At 48.4% G+C, this 26,570-nt stretch overlaps 1 protein-coding gene across 2 annotated transcripts in view; it reads right to left on the bottom strand.

Moving 5' to 3' along the window:
- The window catches only part of ppp1r12a (protein phosphatase 1, regulatory subunit 12A), a 49,545-nt gene that overhangs the window by 12,014 nt on the left and 10,961 nt on the right, over positions 1-26,570 (bottom strand). For both annotated transcript variants that reach the window (XM_056578113.1, XM_056578112.1), the window contains exons 2-13: positions 18,789-18,919; positions 15,004-15,122; positions 9,697-9,856; positions 8,550-8,694; positions 8,226-8,300; positions 7,882-7,973; positions 7,400-7,557; positions 6,864-7,000; positions 3,642-3,875; positions 3,221-3,312; positions 2,433-2,576; positions 1,218-1,370 (exon numbers count right to left, since the gene is read on the bottom strand). In XM_056578113.1, coding sequence (XP_056434088.1) covers positions 1,218-1,370; positions 2,433-2,576; positions 3,221-3,312; positions 3,642-3,875; positions 6,864-7,000; positions 7,400-7,557; positions 7,882-7,973; positions 8,226-8,300; positions 8,550-8,694; positions 9,697-9,856; positions 15,004-15,122; positions 18,789-18,919 — 1,640 coding nt within the window. The remainder of the gene's footprint in view (positions 1-1,217; positions 1,371-2,432; positions 2,577-3,220; positions 3,313-3,641; positions 3,876-6,863; positions 7,001-7,399; positions 7,558-7,881; positions 7,974-8,225; positions 8,301-8,549; positions 8,695-9,696; positions 9,857-15,003; positions 15,123-18,788; positions 18,920-26,570) is intronic.

Genomic DNA, 26,570 nt, shown 5'->3' with positions numbered 1-26,570 from the left:
CGGGTACTCATAAAAATGAATAAAATAAAAAAAGCTAACTCATTCACACTGAGCAAGTTTCAATTCTGAAAGAATCTGTTTCGTGCTGGTGAAGGGGGTGCTAAATATCTTAGAGGGGGGTTCACTCATAAAAATAGTTTGAGAACCACTGCTCTAGATGATGATGAAATAGGAAAGACTCGTTATTTTGCCTCTCACTTAAGATAAGGGCACATTGGTATGTTAATCGATGTAGTCTGGGAGTCTATGGTACCCCATTTAGTAATATCCCGAGTTAAAACCAAGGTGGGGAGATGCTTCTAAGCTGAGGTTCATTACATTAAGGCCCAATCCCATTTCTACCCCTTACCCTTTCCCCGTCCCCCTTGTTTTGAAGGGGTAAGGGGTAGAAATGGGATTGGGCTTTAGGCCCAATCCCATTTCTACCCCTTCCCCCTACCCCTTCAAAACAAGGGGGAGGGATAAGGGGTAGAAATGGGATTGGGCCCAAGTCTTTGGTTGAACATTTTCCTGCCTAAAGTTTCGAGCGTCGCGGTAAGTAATGGAGCTACGGCTCCATTACTTACCCATAAACGAAGTGTGCTCATCGTTTAAATGTCATTTCTAATAACCTTCTAAGTGATAACCTTCAACTTCTCAAAGCATCTCTCCATTTGGCTTTAAGAATGAAAAAGGAATTAAGCTTAAAAAAAAGAACAGTGTGGCTTCTTCAAGTAGGAGCTAGTTGCCCATAAAACTGAGAGACGGAGCGACAGACAAGAGAGACCGACAGAGATAGACAGTGAGATACAGACTGATGACATATATGGAGAGACAGACAGAGAGACCAACAGAGATAGACAGACAGTGAGATAGACAGAAGACAGAGAGAGAGACACAGACCAAGACAGTGAAAGATGGAAAGTGAGAGATACAAATAGAAAGAGAAAGAAAGAGATACAAACTAAGAGAGATAGAAAGAGGTAGACATTGAAAGTAAGAGATAGTCAAAGACACAGACTGAGAGATAGACAGAGAGATAGTTTGAGACACAGACGGAAAGATACAAAGGAGGAACAGACAGGTCCTTGTGAGACAGAGAGACATAGACCGAGGGACACAGGCGGTGAGCGACACGGACAGACAGATCTAGAGCAACCCCGCAGACGGACGGAGGTGGGGGCCGGGGAGAGGCGGCGGCGGCGGCGGCGGTGGCGGGCGGGGCCTGGGTTCTGTACCTGCGGTAAATGCTGTAAGACTGGTAATGGGAGGAGGGCGACTGCCAGGGTTTAGTGTTAGAGGCGTTAGGCTCCAAGCTGGAGGTGGACCACGACTTGGACGGCACGTCCCGCGTGCTGCCGCTGCGCCCTAGTGCCAGCGTGTGGGACGTGCTGGGGGGGGGAACCACGGTGCAGAGGGGGGGGGGGGGGGGGGGGTATGTTTACATGGGAGAGAGTGTGTGTGTGTGGGTGAGAAGGTTGATTTTTTGGTGTGTGTGTGTATTTTTTGGTGTGTGTGTGTGTGTATTTTTTGGTGTGTGTGTGTATGTATTTGTTGGTGTGTGTGTGTGTGTATTTTTTGGTGTGTGTGTGTGTGTATTTTTTGGTGTGTGTGTGTGTGTATTTTTTGGTGTGTGTGTGTGTTTTTGTGTGTGGGTGTGTATTTGTGTGTGGGTGTGTATTTGTGTGTGTGTATTTGTGTGTGTGTGTGTGTGTGTGTGTGTGTGTGTGTGTGTGTGTGTGTGTGTGTGTGTGTGTGTGTGTGTGTGTGTGTGTGTGTGTGTGTGTGTGTGTGTGTGTGTGTGTGTGTGTGTGTGTGCGTGATGTGGAAGGGGAGGGTTTAGGGATGGAGGGAGGAGGCGAGAGCAGCAAGTTAGCATAGGGCAGACACGGGCACACTAATATCCAACGCACACGCATGTACACAGGTCTGGCTAATAGCGTCTGTGTCTAGGGTTCGTGCCGTAACAATTTGCTTCAATTATGAAAATTTGAATGTTAATGGTCAGAATCCCACCCATCATCAACAACTTAAAGGCACATCACCCCTGACCGGACAGTCACGTGACACAGGTCCGTGGCCGTGACACTAGTGTAGGGAGGTAGAGGATGACTAGCATGGATGGGGGGGGAGGGGGGGGTCTACATAAGCAGCTGCCGGCACATATGGAAGCACCTGTGCATGCACACGCACAAACGCACGCACGCATGCATGTCTCTGCGGCATCATGGGTGTGACGGGACGGCTACAACACTACGATCGTACTACGAAGGTCATCTCGTCTACGCTACGTTAGTCGGTTCACGATAAGAGGAGACGGGGTCCACGATCTATTCTGTAGACGGTAGAAGGTCGTCTTAAGAGTCCACCCAGCAGGTCTCAAGTGATGGAGCGAGTGCTGGGTGGAGGAGGAGGAGGAGGCGGTCCCCACAGGGCAGCGGTGGGCGGCTAACCTGCGCTGGTAGATGGGGACTCGGTTGGTGGTGGTGGTGGTGGTGGAGGCGGTGGTGGTGGACGCGGTACTGTCGCTGTTCTTCAGGTCGTCGTCCCAGCGCCGGCGGGTGTAGGAGCTGCTGCGGGCCAGAGAGGCGGAGTCCCTGGTGGGTGGGGAAGGGGCGGAGGAACCACAGGGGAGATGAGGCAGGGTCCAGGGGCGCCACAGAGCCAGTAACGCTTCCTGACGTAGGAGCGTCTGTGGGGTCCTGTGATGTAATCTGATACTGCTCAAGAAGAATTTTCCCATGATAACATATTCAGGAATCAGCAAATACTCAATGAAATGATAAAATAATGAACCTACAGCAATACCTTTTGAATACTATTCAATTCATATTACCATTCATAAAGGATGAATGCTAGGAATCAGGTAAAGGTGCTTATGAGCTCGGACAGAACTGGGTAAAAGGCCTAAAAGGTTTTTGCACCATCTTCCCGGAATAACCTGCAGAAGCAGCTCAAACTTCAGGACTGAGTAACTCTCAGTGAATTTAAAGCTGTTAACAGTTTGACGTCAGGCTCCATTGGAAATTAAAAATTGTTTTAGTCAATGATCCTGTATTCAATGTATTTTCACCATTGCACTTAGTATTGAACTTGACCTTCTGGGAGTAGGGCAGACGTTACACAGAGCCCAGCGGCAGCAGAGCGCTCCACACCATGCATTGCACAGAGCCCCTGGGACTGTGATACACAGCAGTGGACTGTAGGGGGCGCTGATGTCCACAGAGCATCGGGCCCTTACCTGTTCTCTTTCTCGTCGATGTCTGAAGTGCTGGCCAGTCGGCGGGGAATGGTCGGGGCGACGTAGGCCAGTCGGGTGCTCTTGTCCTTCTCCTGGGAGGGAGGAATAGGAAGGAGAAGGCATCAGGAAGAGGGGGCGGCCATTTTACATTTGACAGTTAAAAAAATTCTCAGTCGATGATGTCAAAAAACGTCAAAAAATGTCAAAAAACATTAACAAATTCAACCCATTCTTCGTCTACAACAAGATAGCTAAGTGCAAGGACCCACAACAATCAATAAGTGCGTCATCCCCAAATGACCAATAAATCTGTTTACTCGACAACAACATAGTAATAACAATTCCACAAAAAAGCGAAAAAAAAAAGAAGCACAAAGAGTGAGCGAACAGGGGTCCTATACACCAGCGGCCTGCGGCCCACCTTGTCCTTGTTGTCCATGGAGACCGAGGAGGAGAGACGCGGGCTGGAGGCCGAGCGCATCACGCCCGCCGCGTCCTTCTCCTTCTGGGACTCCTTGGTGGCCGTGATCTCGGCCAGCGCGCCGTAGCTCCCCGTCTTCCTCAGGCCCAGGCGCCACGAGGCGGGGGACTCGTCCTTGCGGTCCTCCTCCGTCGCCCGCGGCGACGACACCTTGGCCGTGGGCGACGCCGGGACCTGGAGGGATGGAGGCGACGGAGATGGTTTATTGGAGGAAGGTGGTGGAGGTGGTGGTTGTGTTGTTTGGAGGGGGGGGGGTTGGTTATGCTGATGGAGGTCAGGCAGACGTTAAGGAGCTGTTTGTGAGTCACACATGGGCGGAGCACATCCTGTGGAGAGTGAGGTGGTGGAGAAGGGCCGGTTTCGTTTTAATAAAATACAACCATCTTTGTTGTACACGGGAATGGGTTAACAATTGTAGATGCACTCGTTTCTATGAATATCTTTACTCTACCGAAAGCGATATATATTGTTTCTCTATTTCTTCTGACAAATGCATTTGTTGCAAGTCGCTTTGCATGAATGCATGTGCTAAATGCCTTAAATGTAAAAATCGAAACGAGTAGTAAAAAAAAAAAGTGTAAAAAGAGTAGTGTGTGCACATTGTCATTTTTCTTTCACAATTCACCCAGAGAACATTTTATAAAATGTAATCTCAATGCAACCGAATTTGCCTTTTAACTTTTCGGCAGATGTATTTGGATTGAAAGATATGGAGGGAAATTTTTGGGACATTTGAAGTTGCAGACGTAAACACATGCTCCGGTCAGACACACACACCCAACTCAGTGAAACACACAACAGACGAGAAACACCTTGAGCGTACAAACCGATAAAGAGAAACAAACAAAGCCAGGCAGGAATCGTTAGGATGGTGTGAAGTGAGGCAAGCAGAAGATAGTCTGAGGAGGTCAGTGACAGGAAGTTGAACAAGAGAGGACAAACTGGACCACGATTAAGGGTTTGGCGCCACCTACAGGCTGGCTCCATCATGACACTCAATTATCTTTTCAGTGTAGCCACTGATTGGAAAAGCAAATATGCTTAATAGATATAGATCGTCCTTAAGGTGGTAGCAAACTCTTTTGTGGTCTAGGATATATTATTTATTTTTATAAAGGACCCCCACGCGTGTAATTATTTAACTCCTGCCATTTCCGATCGCCCTGTCTTTCAAAAGTCTCAATGCACACGATTCATAAAGCTTTAGGCTAATAAAGCTTCATAAAGATCTCTCCTCTAATGACCACTCCATTAACCAGCCCTTATTTCACCACCAGATGTGATGTTGACTAGCCATCCAAAGCAGTTCAAAATCAACCCTCTAGTGACATCACACATGGCACTGTCCAACACGATGTGGCACTTAAGAATAGTACTTAGCATCATGTAGCGTCTATCCTTGCAATCTTGTACCTAAATGTACTTATTGTAAGCCGCTTTGGATAAAAACGTCTGCCAAATGACTGAATGTAAATTATGTGTGATGTAAAGGGGGTAAAACCAAGTGGCCCTTGATGCATGAAATTGGCATTACTAAAAGACATGAATTGGGGCTCTCGAAAAAATGGCAATAAGTTAAAAGAGCCCACACCCATGGGGTCTGTTGGGAGAGCAGACAACGTGGTTATTTATTCAGAGTCTTAGTGGTCAGTGCACGGGTTCACCATATTAAACACGAACGAAGGGGGTTGGTGGTTTGGTTTGGGGGGGAGGGGGGGAACTCTGGTGCACACCAATGTCTCACCATCACTTTTTTGGGCGCTAGAGAAATGCCCGTTTTACGCAAACCCTGGCGCCACAATGCAGGACAGCCCGGCTCGGCCACAGGCGAGAGACAATCAGACTTATAAAGCAGAGAGAGAGAGAGAGAGAGAAAGAGCGACAGAGAAAGAGCGACAGAGACAGAGAGAGAGAGACAGGGACAGAGAGAGGGGAAAAGAGACAGAGAAAGAGGGGGTAAAAGAGAGAAATCGAGAAAGAGAAAAGGAGAAGGAAATAGATGGAGAGAGAGGATGGGGATAGAGAATGAAAGAAACAGCCAAAATAAGACACATAAGTGGCAGCAGCAGCAGAAGCAGAAGAAGCCAGGAGGATGGCTTTGGGAGAAGGACATAGAAAAAGAAGATGTTTTCTTTAACTATCTCGAACCCAAGGAGCTTTAGACTATTCCCTCAAGGTGAGGGAAGGGGGGCAGGTTACTCCATTAACTGAGAAGCATGAAGTACTCGGTTTGACAAATGCTAGCCCCCAAGTGGATACGCACATTGTAAGGTCAGCATTTTAGGAAGGATCGCAAAAAACATAATTTATGACAAATATATACGAGAAATGGTGCGCATGGCCTGCACGATGCATTTAAAGAAGTAAGGTGAAATAAATAGCCTGATTCCTTTAGTAATGCATTCCCATTTCAAATGAAGTGCGTGGTTGGTTTCCCGTTGAAATGTGAACTTTAAGAAACACATTTCGACCACAGCTTGTTCCAACTCTGGCTCCATGTAAAGCAGCCACAAAGAGCAGTTATGGTGCGTTCCAGAGCCCATCCAAACCAGTGGGACGTGGGACTTATCCTACCTCCAACTAAGAAAAGTGACCTGGAATGCCTGTCGTAGTGGAACATCCCACCGTCGAAGTGGAACCTCCTACTATCGAACTGGGGGGTGATCGACCTACCCCCACTTCACCAAGTAGGAGCTAGTACAGTTCGGGTAGGATAAGTCCCACATCCCATTGCTTTGGATGGGCTCTGGAACGCACCATATATCTCCTCCAAGACCCAAAAGAAACAAGAAATCAGGTCAAAATGAAGGCCTGACAAGGACTTCATTTACCTCGAGTGTCATCTGCATGGAAGTGTAGAGTATGTGAATATAGGAAATCGCAGATTTGAACTATTCGAAAGCAGTGATGCCGTTACACACATAAGAAAAAATAACCAACTGATCCTCCGATATTCCAGTACCTTACACCCCCAGTTCTGTCCGTTTGGCCTCCCAGGTGACGTGCTCAGAGGTGGGGCAGTGGGGGGTTTCTACAACTGGGTATAAACCAGTACACAGATGCACTTAATGCATCTCGCTGCGTGCATCTAAGGTGAAGGGAGTGGCCTATCGTCACGGAAACGGTGAGGAGAGTGGGTGGGCGGTGTCCGGCAGGTCGTACCTTCTTGACCGGTGAGGTGGGGGTGGTCACCTGGTTGGTGGGGCTGGATGGGGTCGCCACGGTGACGGCGGCGGGGGGGGTCGTCACGGCAGCCGTGGTGGCGAGGCTGACTGGAGGACCGGGGGTCTTGGTCTTCTCTGGAGGGTCCAGAGAGGGGAGCAGTGAGGAGGAGAGAAGAGGAGTCAGGCTTTGGTGAGGAGGGGTGGACAGACATTTTGAACTCAAACCAATGTATTTAGCCTAAAGTTAATCACAACGAACCAAAGCTGCAAATGAGACAGTTTGACAAGGTATAGGTTTAGCTAGAAGACAAAATGCTTTGTTGAATGATCACGACCAGACCCCATTGGGGGAGTTTGACAGGGCAACAATGTTTTATGGGAGATAATGCGACTAAGTTTAATAAAAAAAACAATAGAAGAGCCACAAAAGTAGGCTGTTTATCCCGGGGGAAGCTCAGAAGTTCTCCTTATTTTCATTCCTCAGTTGACTTTGAGCGGCACGTGCTTAGACGTACGGGGGGAGGCGAGGTTTACCTGCTTCATTCTCGGACTCAGAGTCCTCCTCCTCTTCCTCCTCGCTGGAGCAGCTTGACTCGTCCTTCTTCCCCTCCTCCTCCTCGTCCACCTTCTCCTGCTCCAGCACCTCGATGTTGGCCACGATCTTCTCCGGCTCCAGCAGCACCGTCTTTTCGCTGGGGGGGGGAAAACGGAACACACAACAACCATGGTACTTCCTGTGCGTGGCGCCGCGGCAACGGCGATATACATCAGCACACCCGGTGTATACACTGCTGCTGACAGCGTGCGTATATACACTGCCCCCTGACAGCGTGTGTACACTAGCGCCGCGTACATCTAGCAAGGGGGAGGGGGGGGGGCTTTTACACGCGAGCGGAAAAAGGCACTCGAAGGAGCGACGAGTCTGCATTGTGTGAAGGGAGTAGTAAAAAGAGAAACGAGATCGGCACGGTGCGGTGTAAACACTCGTTACTCTCCCGGTGGCAGCGCCGGCTCACCTCTTGGGCGGCTTCAGGGATTGGTTGTTGTCTCCGGTCGTGGTCGTCTCGATCAGGGGGGATTTCTTCACGTCCTTCTTGTCGTTCGAGAGCTGCAATGAGGGACCAACGGTTAGAAGAAAAGGTCTACCCTGGGTCGCGTAGGGTATTAGGATTTTACTTTTGCATACCTATATATTCACGTGACTTAAGTCATGCATCGCAATGTTGTGGCGGCCAATGCTACTTCTACCAGTGAACTCGAGGCCAGGCTGGTATCGAAAGTGCCTTGATTGACACATTTCCGGATATACACAGGCCTTCGAACAATAAGCAAGTTCTAGTGGGAGAAGAGAGAGACATACCAGATCCTGTTTCTTATGCAGCTCTTCCAAGTAGCCGAGGACATCCTCGTCTGAAACGTCGAAGGCCGTCTGACCCTGGGAAGACACGAGGAGATACAACGGAAAATCACCATGACGATCTCCATGGAGACGAGATGAGAGAGAGAGAGAGGTGTGCACGCGGATTCGATTAGTGCAAGTGAGTGTTGTTTTGTGTGCACGTATGTGCACGTGCTGTGTGTGTACGTGCACAAGTTGTGTGTGTACATGTGTGTGCAAACGTGTTCCTTTTGTGCGTGTACTACTTGCACAGGTGTAGTACATGTACGCGTGTTGCCCACTCACCACTTTGTTGATGAGGTCCATGTCGCAGTGGTTCTCCACCAGGATCCTGCAGGCCTCCTGCTTGCCCCAGTGAGCCGCTGCGTGGAGCGAGGTCCAGCCATCGTAGTCCTTAATGTTTACATCATAGCCCGCCTGGATCAAGAGCCTGCAGTAGCGGAGAGAGGGGGGAAAAATAAACACAAATGATAAGAATAGAGTTCGCTAGATCTGGAGTTCACTAGAAATAGAGTTCCCTAGAATTACACAATTCCTTCTCCTGTCCTGTCCCGTCCCGATTTGTTTTCAGTCGGGTTTCTGTCGAAATGCGTCATCCGCTGTCGACTTCACATGAAACGCGTCCCTGTCCGTTCTTGTGAACGGCAAGTCAATGCTCAGAGAGGGGCCACAGGATTGGGGGGGGGGGGGGGGGGGGGGGGAGATGCTGTGCTCCACACGGAAATGGCAGTGCTGGCTACGGGGAGACCGGGGGCGTTTGGCCCAGTGCCCAGCCAGACACAGCAGGCAGGCAGACAAAAGGTGCTCTGCTGAGTTAGCTGGAGGTTTCAGTGAGCCTGACAGTGCTGGGTTCAATGGAGCGCGGTGACATACACTTGTGTGTGTGTGTGCATCAACTGCACACTGACCAAGTAGGCACAGTATATATACACGCCAATCACTGGATGCTTGTAACCAAAGAGCTTACGACACACTGTGTACATGTAATTGTACATAGATACATGTACATAGATCTATATCTGTATAGATGTACATAGATAGCTCTATATATCTGTATGCAAGTACATAGATACACATTCGTAGATGCACAAATGTAAATTTAGTGTTCAAACTGCTGATATAGATGAACAAACTATACATTAAGGAAAAGCCCTGCGTTATAAAACCAACTAAACAACTACAAAATTGTGGGTGGTAGTTTAGTGGCTAAGGGCGTTTTACCCCAAGCCAAATGGTACTGGGTTCGATCCCCAATGTATGCAATCTACCGGTAAGAATCCCTGAGTAGGATGCCCTTGATGTTACAACTGTTAGTCTCCCCTCTACTAAACCTAGCTCTGCAAATGACCATAGCAAAAAAAGATCACAAAATAAAAACAGAAAGACTTTTGTTTGTATGTTTTAGTGAGAGTACAAAATGTCAGACGCTCACTTTAAAACTTCTACGTAGCCCTTGGCGGCGGCGACGTGGAGCGCCGTGCCTCCGGACTTGGTGTGGCGGACATCTTGGATCTGGCCGCTGTTGAGCCACTGCCTGGCGTCCCGCAGCATGATGCGCTCCTCCTCCTTCCTGGCCGCCTCGATGTCCACACCTGGAGATGGTGGGGGAGGGATTCAGTGGTTAACGTTAGCTTAGCAACGCTGGTGGCTAACGTTAGCATAGTTATACGGTAGCAAATGTTAGGTTAGCGACGCATTGGCTAATGTTATGTGAAACGACATGTTTGCCAAAGTCAGGTTAGTGACGCAGTGGCTAACGATAGGTTAGCAAAACAGTGGCTAACGTTAGGTTAGCAACACAGTGGCTAACGTAAGCTTAGCGACGCAACCCCCCTATTTGACAACCAGGTAAGCACAACTCTGTTGCTAATGCCGGGTTCAATTCCGATACCTGTACTCTTAGGCAAACACGCCGTTCCTGTCAGAGCGAATCCCATACAAATGATAACACACAAATGATTTAGTCATACCTTATATCAGTCAATATTGCTCATATTTGTGTGCACAGCTGTACCCAGAGTAAGATTCAGAGGCCATCATCGTGGCTTATCAGTTAGCCTAGATTAACACCGCTATTCATGTTAAAAATGTGCATGTGTGTGTGGGGATTACACAGGCATACGTAATCCATCAAAGAAAGACGACGCAGAGCTACATTCTTTCTTCCGATAAGACCAGTCATCATTTCCAAGTAAGACAGAACCTAAGGACCTGAAGAAACGCAGGAGGCGTAAGGGGAGGGGTGTCTGAGGATTCGCTTTATGGCGGGATTACCTCACATCAAGATAGGCATCGTATCAGCATTATTCATAGAAAGGCATTGCATCAATATTTTCTGAGAAAGCCACAGCAATCAGAAAAGTACAAAAATAATCAGTTTCTAGATAAATTCTGATGGTAAGGCTTAAGCAAGTATATCAAGTATTAGCAGTAGTCACTCAACAAATAGTTACTTACTGTACAACGTAAAACCGTCAACTCTGCATTATTACACCCCCATTCTCTCGACTGACCTTACCCATAAACCCTTCAACCTACTCTCCTTACCATTGCTCCCTACATCACAACAAAAGGGAGCGAGTGCTGGGTTAGTGTGCGAGAGCCCAACCGGCCATTCCACATCGGTGACCCCGCCAGAGATCCAGTCATACTCTCCGTCGGGGGTCATCTTTCCACAGGAGAAACACGATCGGGAATATTACATAACCTCGGGAGAGGGGGGCAGGCCGGGCCAGCCTAGCTACGCTGCGGGCTGGCAGACAGTCATAATGACATCTATTATAGTCTGTGTAAAACTAAATCCGATCCACCGGCCACAAAGTCCCCATTGTACACCGATGGGGGCAGAGCAGTGACGGGCAGCAGGAGTGGTGCCGGTTCCGACCACTAGAGGGGGTTAATGAGTGGCTTCAGCGAGATGCTTTTACCCACAGTGACATTGGATTTTAAAACATGTCCTTAAGGAGCAGGTAGGGGTCAGGTGATCTTGCTCAAGGATGCCTAGGTAGTCTGCGGAGTCTATTGGGGTTGGCACCCGGGACCCTATCCCAGGTTCAGATCAAAACACCTCAATATTGTGCCTGCATCGAGCTGGATTCGGCCTTCAATCTCTGGGACCAAAGACTAGAAGGAGGGCTCTGCGCGCTGTAAATAGCAGAGCGGTGTTGACGCTTCGGGTTGCATCCTGCAAGGGGCCGTGGGTGTTCCCAGTCTTCCAGACACCTGGCCTTAGCGCCACGCAAAAGGGCAATTGATGAGCACACAGCGAGTCATCAGACGAAGCTTACGTAACGACCGCAACACAACCAACCACCGCGCTGAAACCTGGCTGAAGGCTTTTTTTTTCTCCCCCACTTGATTTACTCCTCGGAGAAACATCACTGACTCGCTCATCTCTCCCCCCCCCCTGCGGTGACACACACACACACACACACACACACACACACACACACACACACACACACACACACACACACCACACACACACACACACACACACACACACACACACACACCGTGGCTCCATGTTCGAGTTTGCCTGCAGGTCGCCCGCGGGGCCCAACGGCAAGCTGAGAACAGGTGGCGAGTGTGAGGCGAGCGAACCGGTTCTGACTGACAAGAGGTTCAACCCCTCAGTCGCACCGGGGCGGAGGGGAAGGGGTGCGAAGGATTGGGGTTGTGAGGCACGTCCAATGGTAAAGCACGCGGAATAGGAGGAATATATGGAAATATATCAAATAAAGAGGGCTATAATGATACAATTGTGATAATTTATCATCAATAATGGTATCATAATGATAAAATAACATGCATAAGGGTATAAAGTTAAGCTATATAATTGTTATATTATATATGCACACTATTTTATATTATTAGGGATTACTTGCATAATAGTGTGATAGTATGAATATTAATGGACCACTGTCCATGAAAGTTGTGTTGGAAAGTGTTGGAAATAGTTCAATGTCTTTGCGTCGCTCACGGATGCCTCTTTATGACAAGCTGCATAAAAAACATTAGCAGCCTGTAGATTACATAAGTCGATAAACGGAACTGCCTTAGTTTCATAACCGTTGCAAAACAACAAAGATAGACATCCAGTTTTCTTAGATAGTCAACAACAAGTCAACAACAAATACACTCAGTCGGTTTCAACGTCGGGCCGGGCAATTTACACGACCTGCTGATTTCCTGCAGCAGGCCAGAATCCAACAGCAGAGAGACGCCTGCCTCGAGCAGGATGCATCGGCAGAGTAGCTGTTTGCTTCTGGTTAACAATTTATCCTCATGACCGGGCAAGCGAGGGAGGAGGGAAAACCACATCACAGACGAAACAACCTCCTTACACAACGGGCGGTTACATAACACCCCTGCCTGCCTGCCTCCCTCCTCTCTCCGCTGCGAGGGCTGAGACATAGTGGACGGTCCGCCCAACACAGGAGGCTTCGCCATAGCCGCTCCACGGTGTGCTTCTTTGCATAGTCATCGGCGTCTCGCCCGACTTGCAGCGACACGGCTCGCTCCGACATAATGCTTGATTTCACGGAATGATGTCATGATTTGCATGTGCAAGAGCATCGGTGTTGGAGCTTGCGTTTGCCATCGGGGCATTCGAGCGCTACGAGGGAGTAACACGGGCAGGGGCGCACCTTCGGGTGATTATCGTGGCAGCGTTTGCCAGCCAATGCGAAAGCTGACGTCACCCTCGTTAAGACAGGACGGTCGATGGCTCTGGGGGGGGCTGAGGGGTGACACACTCACACCTCCTCTGTGCCTCACAAGATGGCTTCTCCCTCTGCGCTTTTGTTGTTTATCGTTGCCTGGAGTAATCTGCGACGCAGCCGATTTATAAGCAATGAGGAAAAACAAGCAAAAATAAACTGAAAATTCCTGGAAAGGCTACAAAGGCCCACAGGCTCTGTGGCGACCATGTGTGATGTAAAACCCAGAAGTGCATCCATTTGTGTTCTTTGATATTGGGAGTGGCAGTGTGAGTGTAAATCCGGCCAGACAGCTGCTACTGGCTGTGATTCTGGGGACCGGGTGTGTGTCGCGATTGTAACATGCTTTTTGAGGACCATAACAGCGTACGCAAGGACAACGTGGCAAGCAGAGACAACGTCGAGGAGGGAATAGGTTAACCGTCTACACACCCTCCCGGGAATTGAGTGTAAAGGAGGAGTGATAAGTCATGCAGACAGAGCTGAGGCGACAGCGCTAGAAGTGCTGCCATAAGCGCTTGCATATGCAGACCGGGGTTCATGTTACCATCAGCCTACTGGCCCAGTGGCCAGACTTCACCTCGGCTAAGGGTCAACCCCCAGCAGACAACATACTTTACGACGATAGCCAAAACAGACGCGCAAGATGCTTTCAAGTCGGCAACGATTAGGGCCACGAATAACAAATATGTTGTTGATTCACCCTTTGATAAATATTTGTGTTCAAATGAGTCGAAATCAGGGCCAAGTGACTAACGTGGTGAACCGATTATCTCAAAACTAAACAGTCTAACAAATTGTTAATGGACCAATCGTTTAAGCACTTGAACTGAATTTGATGTGTCATCAACAACTACAACCGCAGATTCTTATCCATATCGGAATCGAAAAATTCTTTGTAGTATTCCGAGGGAAAAGAAGGGCAAGCCACTACGGAGAAGGAGGCAGGCAGTGCATCCCGGGGCTAGGGACTCTTGTCTGAACACGGCCGCTCATACGGAGAGTGACGTGGCTCTCATCGGCCTCTTAACAGCGAGGCCAAAAATAGACCCCGGCAGAAAAGAGCGCGTTTTTTAGTTCCCGATCCCAAACACAAGAGGATCATGTTCGACTTTACCACGATTCACTTGAAAACAATCAAACAATTACATATCGGGCGTTTGGCGGACACTTTTATCCAAAGCGACAATAAGTACATTTGTCAGAAGAAAGAGAAACACCAATATCTCGTTGTCGGTACAGTAAGGACGTTCATAGAACCAACTGCGAAACACTAACAATCGCTAGGTTAACCCATTACCCGTGTACAACCAAGTCAGCTAGGATAAGGTGCTACACAATGCCAAGACAAAAAAGACTAGAACAAGCTGGGTTTGTAGCAACCCTCTGTGCTCCAAATGATACCTTGATGCCCCCCCGATTGCTCCTTTAATGGCCTGTGGATGCATGGAATACAACTACTCCAACAGAGAGCGACCACATTTACCCTGCCTGTGAGCAGTGATGCCATCACCCCAAGCAGGTTAAAGGAGCCACCTGGATGGCGACGGTAGGTTTTATAGGCCTGTACGCCAGGTTTTATAGGCCTACGATTGGCAAGGCCGAGTCAACATCGCCCCAGGGGACGAGTTTCCAACCATGACCTCATCAAAAGGCAGTTCTAACAACTTTGTCGGTTTTTTCCTAGAATGTACCATAAAGGTCTGTCCACAAAAAATTAAAAAATGACAGGATTTGACCACAGTACCTCATCTTTGCATCAAGCAATGACGAGTTGAGGTACACAACTAAGGGTCACTGGTTTAGGCTTTTAGAAAGAATACAGGTCATTATTAAATTTGAAAGATGTTGTCTAACTGTGGTAACATTTTACGTTTCCCAAGACACGTTCGGTTGCTGGTCTCAGAGCTTTAGGTATGTCGGTGAAAGAGTGAGTGGGTATATCAGACAGCAATTGATTGACGCACCAAAGAGTGCGTGAGTGAATGAGTGCATGTCCCATCAGTGTGCTCCTTTACCTTGGCGGTTGATCTCATTCTGCAGGAGTTCCTCCATTGCTTCTTCTTCGGCGATGTCAAGGGGCGTCTCCCCCTCGCTGTTCACCACGCCCACATCGGCCCCCTTACTTATCAAATACCTGAGAGAGACACATAAACACGTATAAATCACTATACATATATATTTACATGACTTCAAGAAAATTAATGTTGTTGTTTATTACATTTAGCCAGAAGTGTAGAATATATCATTTTAGAGGAGTGTCTTGTTATTGGCATCATCCCTTTTGGAGAGTCGTTTTTGTAGTTTTTTTTTTTAAATCAATAAAAAGGTCTGAACCGTGCCATGTCCTACTGCAGGTTATTTCTGCAGCAGCTATTAATAAAATGTGGGCCAGCTGGGTCTGGGAGGCATGGCTCACAAGAATCAGACAGAAAACCTTAAAAAAACGAGTGCCTTCACTGTATAATTAGGGCTAAGTGGAGTCTTAATATTAGTAGCTCTCTTTAAGAGATATGTTAAGTCTATGCTGGTGTGACTGATAATGATTATGAAACCCTGAAGAAAGTGAAAGTGAAAGTCTGTTAATTTGTTTACAATAGGGCAGCAAAACATGACCCACATTAGTACTAAACAGAAAGTGGCCCTGGCTATTACAATAGCTTCAACCTTTAAATCCTCATGATGTGAATTGTAAAATGCATAACCAACACACACAACACACACACACTACTACATTTTACCAAGCAAACAATGTTCGCAAAATACCTCCAAGAGTCAGAGAATCGGTTAATAATAACAGCTGAGCTTTTTTGTCTGGACGTAAGCCTTAAGTCATTGCAGGCAGGCTAACACTTAAAGCAATTATACGTCACATAGGATACAACTCTCATATTAAGCTTGCAAAGGGGGTCAACTGTTCGACTAGCAGCAGTTTGGCATGACACGGCAGCAGGGTGCAGAATCACATTCCTACACTTAGAGCGACGCTAAACACCCAGGCTGTGTGATGTACAGAATACAGCACCTAGGGGACAGGAGCGTGATCGCTGCTGTTTGAAAGAAACATGGATGCAGCGAAAACAGCAACAACAATTACAACTACATCTGACATCATCGCCACACTGGCCAAACTCTGAGTTGGCCGCCCAGCCCTTTCATGGAATCAGAGGCCTTTAAAAGCCACACAGCATTTAGCCGTTCCCTGCTTTCAATTAAAATCAGACAGAGACAGAGAGGGAGAGTGATAGAGAGCAAGAGAGGGAGTCAGAGAGCAAGGGTGAGACAGAGAGAGTGATAGAGAGGAAGAGACAGAGAGGAAGAGGCAGAGAGAGTGATAGAGAGAGGAAGAGAGTGATAGAGAGGAAGAGACAGAGCGGAAGAGGCAGAGAGAGTGATAGAGAGAGGGAGAGAGAGTGATAGAGAGGAAGAGAGAGAGAGTGATTGAGAGGGAGAGAGTGATAGAAAGGGAGAGACAAAAAGGAAGAGACAGAGAGAGTGATTGAGAGGGAGAGAGTGATAGAAAGGGAGAGACAAAAAGGAAGAGACAGAGAGAGTGATAGAGAGAGGGAGAGAGAGTGATAGAGAGGGAGAGAGTGATAGAGAGGAAGAGACAGAGCGGAAGAGGCAGAGAGAGTGATAGAGAGAGGGAGAGAGAGTGATAGAGAGGAAGAGACAGCGAGGAAGAGACAGAGAGAGTGATTGAGAGGGAGAGAGTGATAGAAAGGGAGAGACAAAAAGGAAGAGACAGAGAGAGTGATAGAGAGAGGGAGAGAGAGTGATAGAGAGGAAGAGGCAGAGAGAGTGATAGAGAGGGAGAGACAGAGAGGAAGAGACAGAGAGAGTGATACAGAGAGGGAGAGAGAGAGTGATAGAGAGCAAGAGAGATACAGAGAGAGAGTGATAGAGAGCAAGAGACAGTGACGGAAGGAGAGGGATAGTGAGGGGGGGAGAGAGACATAGCTAAAGAAAGAGAGGAGTTCAGGCCCTTCTCATTAGGCCAGGAAACCACTTCAAATGAGAAGTACGCCGAGGACTTCCCTTCCATGTTATCGGCTGGCGGACCGCGGCCACGCTCCCCTGCTTTGCATCGTCCTGATTAGACCCTCCGCCAGGGCGATTCTCGGGTTATTTCACTGGATCCAGCGGGCTCGTGGTCTGGTTGGAGTACCACCGTGGTGGGAGTTCAATTCTAATCGTGGATGCAGCGCTTGAAACCAAATCTGGGGCGCAGGCTTCGCTTGGACTCCCAGCTGATTAGGGCGCCGTGTTCCAGCCCCTGGTGCCTGCAGCCTAACCTGGAGGCAACCGAGGGGAAGCTAGCTAGCACTGTGATGATGGCAGTCGCATCGGATGAAAAACATCTGCCTAATGATCAAGTGGTACACCGTAAACAAAGGAAGGGCCTGGTTAGTGTGGCGTATCCTTCTGCCTGGCGGTGAGTGATTTTGGGGGGGGGGGGGGGGGGGGGCTTGGACACACCAGTGGAAGAGTGCAGTCACCCACCCTCAGATGGCTGGACTGTCATGACCGCCCCCATTAGCTCATCCATCGTGAGCACACTGACCTTTTGAGTCATTGTGCGAAAAACAAAAATAGTCTTGTCCTCGACGTTGGCCCTTGGCTGACAGCGTTCCGAAGAAGACTGAGAAATCGAGGCGGACATTGCAGCCATTCCACTAGGGTGGTAGTAGTAGTAGTAGTTTGAGAGGGCGGTAGTAATCAATGACAAGGAATAGGGCGGAGGTAGAAATCTATAAGAGCGTTCAATGTCCTCCTACACTGAACATCCCCATAATGCCATCGAAGTTAGATTAAAGCAGGTTCCAACTCACAGCAGCGTTTGATGACAGCTAACTATTACAACTACCCTCCCTGTAACAACCTGTGTGCTCTGGCTGCAATGAACCCCGTCCCTTTTGAAAGAACCGGGGAAAGAGAACATTGAAATTCGAACTTAAACTGGAATTTAGCTGCAGCTATGAGATAGGCCTGCAGGCCTGAACATATTTGATGGCATCGTGCTTAGACAAAGAGTGGTCACAGCCACTAAACAATGTGGTGGGTCTATTTGGTTATGGTTATACTAGTGCACACAGATAACAACCCGTTTTCGCCACACATAAATTGACAATTCCGTAGATCATAACATGATAAAAAAGGCTCAAGAGGAATAGCCTACATGCAAGCATGATTTTCAAGGACTTTTATTTCTACTAGGGACAGCACAAAACCTAGACTGTTGGCAGTGGCACAAACAACCGCTTAACCGCCGGTTTATAATTCAACCTTCAACTGGTTGACTGATGTCCTTTGAGGTAAAAAAGGTCCCAAAACAGTCTAAATCAAGTTAGCTCCACGGTGGCCCATCACGAGATGTTGTCAGGGGGGAAGCCAGCCGTCCAGCAGCCAGCATGGGTTAGACAGAGGTCACTAATGGGCCTCTCACGTCAGCTGGCCCACGGCCACGCAAGACACTCCTGGTCCGCCAAGTGTTTGACCACAAGGGAGGAGTTGTTGCGTTTTAGATGAGCAATGTTTGAGTCGAGTGTTGTACTCGTTTTTTTTTAATCAAAACGTTCAATTTCGTATTTGCACTGCTCTTTGTTCACCGGTACATCATGTGAAAAAGTTTGGGTCTAAATAATTAGACACGCCAAAAAACAATGCTGTGACCCATGAGAGGTTGACCGATAGTGGATTTGTAATAAAATAAAAACAGCAATCAGAATCGAAACGTGCGGCTTCGTTGTCACGGTAACTGAGGTGCGGGTGGGGGGGGGGGGGGGGTGGGGGGACCACTCACTCTGCTATGTCCATGTATCCGCAAGAGGCGGCGGCGTGGAGGGGGATCCAGCCCTCGTTGTCGGGCTGGTTGATGCTGGCGTTGTGCTCCACCAGGAAGGTCACCATATCCACGTTGTCGTCGATGCATGCCTAGACACACAGGGCAGAGGAGAAGGGGTGAGACCGGGGAAGAGCAACCCCGACTCTGAACAACACTCCCTTCTTTGGGGTTCACCTTGGCTCTGCATAGCCTCCCTCCTTACCCCCCTACCGCCCCTTCTCCTGCGAAAAACACCCCTCTTACGTACTAATTATACGTTTGTACGTCCTGGCACTTAATGTACGCACTTATTGTGTGTTGTATGTCCTCGCACTTAAAAAAATAGTACTTCACATTGTGTAGCATCTTATCCTAGCCATCTGCGTTGTATACTGGAATGGGAACATGGTAATTTAAGTATATGCACTTGTTTCTATGAACATCCTTACGGTATTGCTGTTCTGAAAAACTAATTATTGTGATTCGCTTTGGATGAAGCGGCTTCTAAATGTATACGTTTTGAAATATAACTGATTAAATATGCATTACTGTACACTGGTCTTATTTCAATATGCTACCAATACTGTGATGCGCTGCTATTAATAGATAGTGTTATCTTCCAAAGGGAGTTTGTTTAAGATACAAACAAACGTGTGACCGAGCACATGCAACACGTGCAGCGTCTTACGAAAATGAAATAACACATTTGATGAAAACGGATAACAGAATCTTTAAGCATACAGCGACACTACTAAAACAGGGATAGACAGTCAAAACAAGTATGCAAATATGGCCGACAAATTACAACAAACACGCACAGCCTCGTTTCCTTCTGCGACTCAACGCATAACACACGCCACCTGCCCTTCCTCTGGCGCGTGTTAGCGTGGGTGTGTGTTAGTGTGCGAGTGTTTGCGTGCGATCCCCACATGCGTTTGGAAATGTTGGCATGCCGCAGAACTCCACAAATAGCGGGGGCGTTTGGAATACCGACCAAGTATCGACCAGAAAGCTAGCGCGAGAGCCTCTCTGTTTATCTCCCAAAATATATCTCAATACATCACCCACCTCCTCAAGACCCTCACGTTAAAACATCAGGTTGTTAATGACTCAGACAGACCGAACGCTAGGCCTTACGGGAGCAATTAAAAACGGTTAGGCACTCGCTGGCTCCGGTGATAATGATGTACACGTTTTTATTGTATGCATGTCAGACTGGAGGAAAGAGATTCAACATGTGTTTGCGTTTGCAGCATTACATCACCACTGGCGATGGGGCCTGGGTCTCAGTTGATAAAACCATTAGGATTTACATTATCTTTAACGTGCATTGCTCCTCCCCTCTGCACAAAACACGAGTCTCTGAGCTCCAGTAATACGCGAGTAAGAAAGGTCAACACAGAACAGCCCATACCATTAACACCAGGGTCTGAGAACCCAAAAGGAAGTGTCACATTTTGCCTCGAGGTACACAAACAGCCCTTGTGATCAACCACATCTTTAACATACTACAAAGAAAACAATGGCACAAACAAACGCGACTAAATCACCGGAAATAAATATATTGATAGTATGGATTCCCCAACTCGTAAACACCAAACACGTGGTCCCATGATTGACCAACGCACCCTGTCTAGCGTCTGCTTGTGGGAGTTTACCACTATGTGGATGGAAGTGCTACGAATGTCTACTATCCAATCGCATGGCCAAACGCATACTCAACTCGTATGCATAAAGTTAACAGAAGTTCAACCTTTGTCCCGCCCCTTCAACGCGACGCAATCCCCCGCCCGAAAGCGGCTTCTCACAATGCCTTGTCCCACAACATAACTCGTACGATACAACGTGAATAGGAGGCTTATCGAGACGTGAGGCTACTTGTTTGGTGGTCGGGCAGATAATGATGCTACACTAACTAGCATGAGGGGTAGGGGTATTACACAGCAAGCAGACGTCAAGTGAAAGCTATTAAAAAGGCCCGAAGCGAAACGGGATAGGTACAGAAGCGATGCTGATCTACACGTGAAGCATGGCGGTGAGCAAAAGAGCGTAGTTGTGGTAGCGTGTGATAAGCTAATGAGTGAGGGCCATCCGAGGCATAGCAGCTTGAAGGACACGAGTCAGTGCTGAGTGAGTGCAGCTAGCTGTAGCTAGCAGAGGCAGGATTAGGAGGGTTTGAGGTGAGGGCGTGCCAGCCAAGGTGCCCCTGGGCTGAAGAAGTCTTCTGAGAGCAGGCGAGCAGCCAGATAATGAGGTGACGGGCAATTAAAAAAGGAGCCATGGCCTGAGGCCGGAGAAAATGAGAGGGGAAAAAAAAAAAGCAAAAACAAAAAGATGTCAAGGCTTGATCAAAGGACCGGGTCAGCCTTCGATTCTGACTGCAACAAGCTTAGTATACGCGGACGCGGGGATGTTTAGGGAGTGTGACCCACTGGTATGACGATGGAACACTCCTTTTGGGCTCTGGAAAGACTTTAACAAAAGCCGGAGTTCCACAAAACTAAAAAAAGGGCTCTTCTGAGGTCCAGCCAAACACCAGAGGAACATTTGCGGCTATGTAAATAAACGGAGAGATACGGAGACAGGACAACATTGTAGTAAGTGTCTCAGATAAGATCAACCGTAACATTGTCTATGCTCCCCCTTTCTGACGTGCTGCCCCACCTCCCCTTTTGAACACAGCCGCCTGCAGAGACTCCCCACCGTCTCCTGGGGGGTTGCTATGACAACGCCGGCGTTGACGAGGGAAAATAGAAGCGCATGCACACACGCCGGGGCCTCGCGTACGGGGCACACCGCTATCTCGCTGGAATCCTTGTCCAAATTTGGTCCGTTTCTACTGCCGTACAAGGCCAGGGAGGTTTGGCTGCCTGCACGGGCCTCTGCAAGCTTATCTCCCTCGTGTGTGCGTGTGCGTGTGTGTTACGCAAAAGACACCAATCAAGGTACAAGATGAACATGAGTCCAACGTAAGCTCCAATCATAAAACACAACGTGTTAGGATCATAAAATGAAATGTACTACCAACTGAAATGTGATAGATTGCCGTGGTGGATGGAAAATGACTGAAAGAGTTATAATCCTGGTGTTGATAGTTAACATGGTAAGAACAAGCATTTTGTTCTATGGATGCGTGTGGAGGGAATGAACAGTCGGTGGTCAAGGACCATTGGTCGACTCAGTGCTATTGCGCTTCTTTTCCAAGCTGTGAAGCGGTGAAGCACCACATATGGTGTGTTTGGACGGAGGACGGCACGTCCTTTGTGACCTGAAGTTAACGCTGAATACTGACCTGCGGGTTAAAATGACATTGTGTCGCTATGGCCACCGTGGTTGAAGTAGGGCTCTACAGAGCGAGTGGGAGGGTGAGTGGGTGGGTCTCCGGCCCGGGCTAATAAAGGGTGATTATAATGGGCTGCATTGTGGGGCAGACTGCTCCCTCACACACCATCACCAGCCCCCCCCGCCCGGAGGGTGGACGGACAGTGCTCAGGGCCGGGGACTCAAACAAAGTGAAACAAACAAATAAACATGTCGTGACTCACGGTGCTGCAGACAGACACACTGTCATTCAAACCTGTTTGGCCAGTGGGGCTGGCGGTGGAGAGGGAGAAGAGTGGATGCCTTGACTGACTGACTGACAGACAGACACAGATCTAAATAGCCTGACAGAACGACCTTTTAAATATCGTCAAGCTTTCCAGGAAACCGTGCAACACGGAAACAACAACAATGAATGGAACAACAGTAATTATAACGTCATGGAACTCTGATTCAACAACACAACATTACACTACGAAGACAAGGTTCCCCGTTTTGTTTCAATCTTGGTTTTCTGTTTCAACACAAAGTCACTGACTGAGTTCTGATACTGGTCATTCAGGTAGGGGATCATTGCACCTTGCTCTAGGATACCTACAGGTAAAGCTACGGACATTAGGGACGCGACACGCCCCGGCACATATAAGCTTGAAGTAGAGCATCCTCGCCCACTACACTACATTACACCATCCTGCCAGGAAAAGTGTGGCTGCAATGTGCCGACCTCGCAGTGTGCGCACACAGACGGGCGCTGACGTTTAATGAATGTGGCGTTCGTATGTAATGTTGCCTGCTAACCATTTCTATGTAGACAAAGCCCACGGTACGATTTCTAAAAATAAACCAATTACAAAAAAGCCAATCTCAAATGGGAAAGGGAGGCTTCTGGGAAGTGGCCATCAGGACTGAAGGCTAACCTGATCAATGATAAGCGGACGTCCGACTTGATTCATCAATGCGGTCTAATGTACATTGCGTACCGGCCGCCGCTCCTCTTTCCACATTGGCCATTCATTTTAGAAGCATTATTTTGTAATATTTTGGGAAATTCTCTTCCCATCCTGACGTCAATCAATAAATCAAACGCCATGACAAAATCTTTAAAAAAAAAAAGAAGAAATCAGAGTCTGTGGCTGTCGCAGACATTTAATAAGCACGTCCAATCATTTAATTCAACCCCTATGAAAATATTTGACGTCCAACCCGTCTGTCTGCCTACCTACCTGAACAAACTCTGCCCTGCACACTAATTGCTCATGAGTCTTCCACAAGGCCAGGCGGAGCTATAGGTAAAGCTAGCGAGCTAGTCACGTGCTTTGGGGAGTGGCTTTGGAGGTCTGAAGGGATATGTTGGGTTTCTCAGCTGGATACTTGCAAAGTCTAACCTACTCTGGCTGGTTCCTCCAAATGGCTGACCCTAGCTTTAAGCTATGCTAGATCATCCTCATCTTCGTCGTATATAATCCCCTCCTCCTCCTACACACTCCACTGACAGCAGGTTGCCGTAAAGTGGGATCCGATGCGGTTTTATCCGAGTCGTTTATTACGATTACGAGCAAGTGAGCACGGTATCCGACGGATTTCGGTATTTCCCTAGCAGCTGCTCTACATATTGACCACCATAAAAACATGAGCACACAATGAAAACATAAAAATAAAACGGCCAAACATAATTTTCCCGTTTTAAAATGGAATCCCACGCAAACAGCGTTGCAAAACCGCATTACGACAGCAAAGGGTTGTTAAAAATCCAGTCTTAGGACGTGACGGACCACATTTCAAGACACAGAAATGCTCCTACCATCTAGCTTTCAACTTCTCAGAAGTCGTCCACTCAATCACACATCTCTGGAATGTTTACACAGTCAGATGAACGCCATCCATACTTCACCGGAGGGGGGGGGGCAAGGCGATCAGAGCTGATAAAAAAGGGTGGGAGGTGGGTTCAGGGTCCCGAGGAGCCAATCAGAGGGCAGCACAAACAAACGCAAATATTTCAGCTATTGGATCAGCGCGTGGGGCGAACAAAAATATGGTTTAGGATTTACAGGTCTGGAGCATCAATCGTTAGCACGAACGGCGGTTTTTAAGGCACATACATTCTCCTGTCATCCTACCTGGGAGGAGTCACTCAAGGCACCCTTTAATCCAAAATAACCCATTGTGAACTCAGCTGTCATTAGGATGAGAAGGTAGGGGTTTAAGGACATCTTGCCCAAGGCCAAACCAACTGAGGTTGGGGTTAGCCACACAACCTGACGATTTTTCACGGCAGTCACAAACAATAATCACTACGCCATCGGGAAACCCAGGACCTTGATCAGTCGAGTGTCCTTTGCGGACCTATACTGCTGTTGTGTTTCCACGGCAACGTCGGGCGTGCGAGATGAAGAATGAGGCAGCGAGCGTCACCGGCGTGGATCGTGGATCTACCGACGGCGTGGACATTCCCACTCGACTGCGCGCGTGCTCCGCATGGAGAAGATTACAATAACCACCTCATGGATTAACTCAATGAACCCCTGCTGGGCCGGCCCGGGACGAGTATGGAACTTATTACGGGCCCTCGGGCAGGGCAGAAGACAGCGTCCATCTCGGACACAGACACCACCACCACGGCGAGCCTTAGGATAACACCGAGGATCACTAACTCTCGCTGCCCCGGCCAGCACACAGAGGGAGGGGGATAGGTGGAGGCCTTCTCAGTGGCATGAATAAAACGTACACAAATACATGCTCATGAAGGGGGGGGCAGGAGGGTGGGGATGGACCGTGTCCGTTGCCCTGGTAACAGAACCCCCTTTCCCGTAGGTATGTATACATAAAAAGACGGAGGAGCTGGGTTCGCACTGGGTCAGGGCGGTGTAAGAAATGTAAATAAATAAGTGGAGGATTCATTTTAGATCGCACTAGCTCTGAAGGCTGGACCGCCAGCCGGGGCTGTTTGGAGACCCAAGACCAACCAGGTGGGAATCTCGAGGTAGGTATTTCCAACCTTGACTTGGAAAAAACAAAACAAATATTATAATAGAGAAATGGTGAGGTGTGATGACCAGGATGCTCTTCACCTGAGTCACGGTACGATGGAGCAAAAAGGTTCCTTCCGTGGAAACTGACAGATGATGCTGGTGTCAATCATTAGAGAGGAGGAGGTACTTTGGTTTGCCCTTTTGTGACACACAAACACCCACACACACACACGTCACCTACACACAGAAGCTTTTTAAAAAAAAACAGGCAACATATTTTGAGCTATTTTTAGCCAGCCGTAACAACAGGACGGGCAATCAATCAATCTAAATGGCTTTGGGGGAAAGCAGTGGAAGACTTTGGGGCAATTCTGAAGTTGTGTGTGGGGGGGGGGGGGGGGGGGGACACGGATCGCTTTACATAGCCGTTTACATCAACGTTTTACGACTGGTAGAAGAGCGAAACAATAATACCGTAGGAGCGATGGGTGATACTGTACATCCCCTTTTGGAAAAGTTCACAGAACTTAAGTTCCTGGCCTTTGAAAATCAGCCTTCCTGTTGAAAGCACAAAGCTACTACACAGTGTGTGTGTGTGGTCATCCAAGCTTAATTTAGCAGTACTCCACATCAAGTAGAGAGAGACACTCAGGGACCCCTCCCCTGCTTCACTTCCTTTGGGCCCCCGTGGACACCAGGCCAAGATAGGCCAACAGATCGGCTCCACTGGCTCCGCTAGTCCTTTGACTGCTCGAGATAACAGCCAGCTCCTAGCCTAGCCTAGCGGTGAGGCTACGGTTACGCCGTCGAAGTACGATTGAAAACGGCAGTTGGGATAGGCCCAAACCCAACTGCCGTTTATTTATTTTTCCAATGGCAGCCACAAGAGCATCGCATTACATTGGTTAACCCAGGAGTTGTAATGGTTAGGTTAAGGTGCTCCAAGAGCAAGCTTACAGGTAGATGAATCGAGACCAACTAAAGCTTTGATTTATATGGTTAATTTATTTGATAGTGAACAGAATACAATGAATGCTGGCCCTCGGGATAGCTAAAGCACTCACTGCTGTCAAACTGAAAACAGTCTTCAGTTTGTTCCTCCAGTTTGAAACTTACCTTCACCCTCTTACTGCCTACAGGTAGACTGCATACATTGGGATCAAAAGGTATCCCCGAACCTCCAACAAACAGTCAAACCCCCTAACTACTAGACACCCCCCTGCCCGCCGACCCCCCCAGCCCCCAGGGCTTGCGGCTCGGCTCAAGCCCCTCCCTTCAAGATACGATCAAACCTTCCCACAGACGCGTTTGATGGATTGAAAACACGAGGCCTCCCATCGTCGCGCAGGGAGGGCGGCCATTGTTTCCTCGTTAAGGAGATAATCGCCAGGCGTATGTCACAATGAGTGTTGTGTTCTTTCCACAGAACGCCCTGGTCCGTCTCAGCGAGGCCTTGGCAGTAAGGCTTGTT

This window comes from Gadus chalcogrammus, chromosome 19, assembly GCF_026213295.1.
Source record: "Gadus chalcogrammus isolate NIFS_2021 chromosome 19, NIFS_Gcha_1.0, whole genome shotgun sequence".
In the NCBI taxonomy this organism is placed as follows: Eukaryota; Metazoa; Chordata; class Actinopteri; order Gadiformes; family Gadidae; genus Gadus; species Gadus chalcogrammus.
This window is presented reverse-complemented; position numbering and strand designations above follow the sequence as displayed.